Below are 4,312 nucleotides of genomic sequence, written 5' to 3' on the forward strand. Positions count from 1 at the left end.
CATATATATATATATATATATATATATATTTTCACATATATATATATATATATATATATATATTTTCACATATATATATATATATATATATATATATATATATTTTCACATATATATATATATATATTTTCATATATATATATATTTTCACATATATATATATACATACACATATATATACACATATGCATACACATATACAAAGACACACTGACATTTACCTTCATATAGCGTCAGTGACAATGGTTGTATATGTATAAGTGCTCTACACGCCTGACCTCTTGCGGCGCTGGCAGCGATTGTCAGTGGTTGCATAGACATGCACATATGTTTCCATCCCTCTCAAAATACATACGCACACACACATATATAAATGGATGCGTATGCATCTACACACCCACCCACTAATGATCAACCACCATCTGTTAAAGCAAAAGAATCATCCCAGCAAGATTCCTGCAAAGATTCCGTTTTCGATGTTGGTTTTTTTTCTATCATTATTTCCGCCATTAAACTTATTTTTTATTCTATCATTCCTGAATTTTAGAAATTTTTCTTTTTTCTAACATTTCTTCATAGACATATGTTCTAAAAATATGCATGTCATATACGTATGAATGTACGTATATATGTGTGTGTGTGTACGTATGTAAGTGTGTATGTGTGTATGTATACATATATATACAGGAATTAAAGGTAATGCTAATGCTGGTTCGTAATAATCCTTATTATTAATATTGTGTGTGTGTGTGTGTGTGTGTGTGTAAGCACAGACAAACAAGCTATCCCTGCGTACCGAGTAGAATATCTCAGTCGCCCTCCATTTGGTAGGACTGGTCACCTTTCGGTTTCGTTTCTATTTGGGACTACTCAACAACGGTTGTGTAAACACCATCTTTGCCTATATAGTCAATACTGTTACGTACCTCTCAAAACTGGTGAATCAGATTTGCATAAAATTAAGTAGTTAAGAACGGTGCATGTGTATGCATGCATGTGTGTATGCGTGCATTTGTGTATGTGTGCATTTATGTGTATGTGTGCATTTATGTGTATGTGTGCATTTATGTGTGTGTGTGTACGTGTTTGTGTTTGTTACCACGATGCATAACCACTGAGTTCGAACGCAAAATATAAGCTTTGTGAAATTCCACAGCCGCTGCAAGATCAACCTTGCATTTTTCCAAATATTTCTTGAATAAAACATCAATTCTTGAAAGATCAAGACAGCTTCATCAAAATGCTATCTTTAGCAATATCCCAAACAGCAGCACGAATTAAATGCCAAGGCTAAATTATTTTCTCGTTTGTTCCATTAAACAGAATTAAATCGCCATCCGCAGGTCAAGAAGACCATTTGTATTCCGCCACAAATATTTATCGAGTTTGTAAATATCATTTTATAGAAATCTGCTGAAATGCTAAGAGAGTCTCAACATAACTGGTTTCTTTTTCTTTTCTTTTTTCTCGTGTTTTTTTTTCTTCATAAACTCCCCCCTCCATTTCTTATTCTTCTTTCTCTTCTGCTTTTTCTTCTTCACTTTCATTATTCTCAACTTACGCATTTCTTTTCCTTTTTTTCCTCTTTTCTTCTCTTCTAGTCGAACTCTTATTCTTTTTTTTTTTTTTTTTTTTTTTTTTTTTTTTTACACTTTCCGTTCGTTATATTACATTTATCCAAACATTGCTACTTGTCTTCTTCCGCAACCAATAATATTTCGTCAATGATTACTTCATGATCACCTGACTACAATCGATCAGTGTTATACAGTATTTATGTGTTTGTGTGTTTGTAGGTTTGATAAAAGTTTTAAAATGATAATGAGACATTCCCTTCGTCAGCTGTGGTGTATTGGAGGCATTACGATTTTGATACTTATCGATATTATTACTCCTTTAGACGTGCTGCACAAAACACATGCTCTAAGAAAATGTCTGGGTTGTATTGACCCTCGCCCCATAACAACAGGCTTCGCGTGCGTGATTGTGTGCATGCATGTAACTTAGTACAATAAACAGTAAAAATGACGAGGCAATTGTGTAGTGGAATCATTCCAATTTCGATAACTTTGCTGGTTATTTCTTCCTGTGCTTTTAGCATTCTTCTGTTAAATGCCGTATCTCGTGTGATATTTTATTCTTTCCACTGAGTTGTACGAAACAAAGCTCGACTCTCCTTCCTAAATCATCCGTGACTTTGTCGCTCTAACTACAATCCTACTTCCATCCCAAGTATATATAGGTGCAACGACGCGCACGCGCTATTTTTCACAACTATATATACATACACATCCGTATACATACATATATACATATGTGTGTGCGTACTTACATACATACAATTAAATATATGAAAGTATGTAGGTGGGTGAGCTGGTAGGTAGGGGCCAGTGTGCATGTATACGTGCATGTATGCATTTCTGTCTTTTTCCTCAGACTCACATTCTCAAAGATTCACATTCCTTCTGTGATTTTTTTTTCAGTAACATGCTGAAAGCAAAAGCAATTTACCAATTTTCTTCACCAATTTTTTTTTTCTACAAAGCGCTTCCTAGACGAGATGAAGCATGTATTAATATAGGTAATACTAACACAGCACACAGCAGGAGGGATTATATGTTCGAGTGTGCGCATATATATATATATATATATGTGACTGTATACATGTATACGTATATATATATATATATATATATATAGGTGTGTATGACTGTATACATGTATATGTATATATGCGCTGTGTACATGTAAATGTATATATATATATATATATATATGTATAAGCATATATTATGCATACAGTATGCATATATACGTATGTTTGTATGTATGAATGCAGGTATGACTTCTGTATATATGCATGTATGTATGTATTCATACATAAACAAATATTTAAGCTGTATGTTTATTCAGTTTGTTGCTAAAATGACTTCCATCCATCTCTACCATTTAAAGAAGCACCTGTATTTCTCACTACCTCATTCCGTTGTCATCAATTTTTTATCTCTCTCTCTCTCTCTCTCTCTCGCCCCCTCTCTCTACCTATTTCTCTCTGTGTGTCTCACATCCCCCCTCTCTCTCTCTTACTTCTACCTCCCCGTCAACGTGCCGACGAGCATCTTCCTTTTTCTTCTATATATATTTGTCTTTTGTGTTTTTTATGCATGCATGCGCATAGCTGTGTGTTTTTATCTATCTTCTTGTAGCCTCCTGCACCTAATCCTCTTTCGGATGTGTATATGCTTGTATCTGTGTGTGTGTGTGTGTACGACGGTATATTTATATATAGAATCATACGCCTATGTATGTATGTATGAACATATGTATGTATGTATGTATGTATGTATGTATGTATGTACGTGTTTATCTGTATTTCTCAAGATAACAATGTCAGTTACCCGTTTCAGTTGTTCTCATTAGTGAAGTAGGCAGGTCTTTTTCTCGGGTAATTCAATATATTAACCAGCGATCAAAAGTTGGAGCTTAGTTGAGAAAAGTTTACCTATCTTGACACCAAGGCACAGACCACTGCGTCTTACCAGCACTAGCAACTTCGTTTTTCCACTGGCAACAAATCTTTCTTTTAAAAATGACTGAAGTCAGGGTGAGTTATCACATTTTAATGATTTCGTTGCATTATAAACGATCTCCTATATTCGAAATCCTTTTTATTGCTACACATATATATTTAGTTAATTAGTTGATTAGTAAATTAATAATTTATTTTGTTGTTTCGTTTTACTTTTAGTTTTGTATCTTCCAAAATGTATCTAACATTATTCTATTTTAATTCATTTTATAATTTTTAATTACGAAGTTTTGTTTAACCGTTTGTTTTTATATATTTATTTTATTCGTTTTTATATATTTATTTTGTCTTTGGTGGAGTTTTTTTCTCCTTCGGATGTTCACTTTTAGCTTTCAATGGTTTTTTTTTTTTTTTTTGATATTTTCCTTCTGATTTTGACAAAACAGACAAAAAAGACAGGGTTCCTCTGTTGCTTTTTTCTTTTATTTTCTCTGACTATTTCAACAATTCCTCGAGGGCTAAACTCCAGTTAAAATGTAGCATTACAGGAGATAATCAAAATACGTTATTGCTAAGAATATGTAGAAAAGTATCCAAACACCAAGTCATGAGCCACTTATTAAAGTCAATAAGAAGACTTAAGAATTTATGTTAGTAGTAGTAGTAGTAGTAGTAGTAGTAATAATAATGATTCTTTCACGTCTTCGTACAATGTCAGAAATTTTGAGGGGAGTGGGTTAATCGATTAATTGAATGGTAATTTATTTTATCGACCCCCCCCCC

General features: G+C 33.1%; 1 protein-coding gene across 3 annotated transcripts in view; it reads left to right on the plus strand.

The window, feature by feature from the left end:
• The window catches only part of LOC106882456 (filamin-A), a 124,117-nt gene that overhangs the window by 13,393 nt on the left and 106,412 nt on the right, over nt 1-4,312 (plus strand). The window contains exon 1 of one of the 3 annotated variants that reach the window (XM_052973141.1): nt 3,450-3,604. The exons of the other annotated variants lie outside the window; for them this stretch is intronic. Within the exon in view, the coding sequence (XP_052829101.1) occupies nt 3,590-3,604 (15 nt within the window). The 5' untranslated portion in view covers nt 3,450-3,589. Of the gene's footprint in view, nt 1-3,449; nt 3,605-4,312 lie in introns of those variants that run through there. 3 annotated transcript variants of the gene reach the window in all.

Source organism: Octopus bimaculoides, chromosome 15 (assembly GCF_001194135.2).
Source record: "Octopus bimaculoides isolate UCB-OBI-ISO-001 chromosome 15, ASM119413v2, whole genome shotgun sequence".
NCBI lineage: Eukaryota > Metazoa > Mollusca > Cephalopoda > Octopoda > Octopodidae > Octopus > Octopus bimaculoides.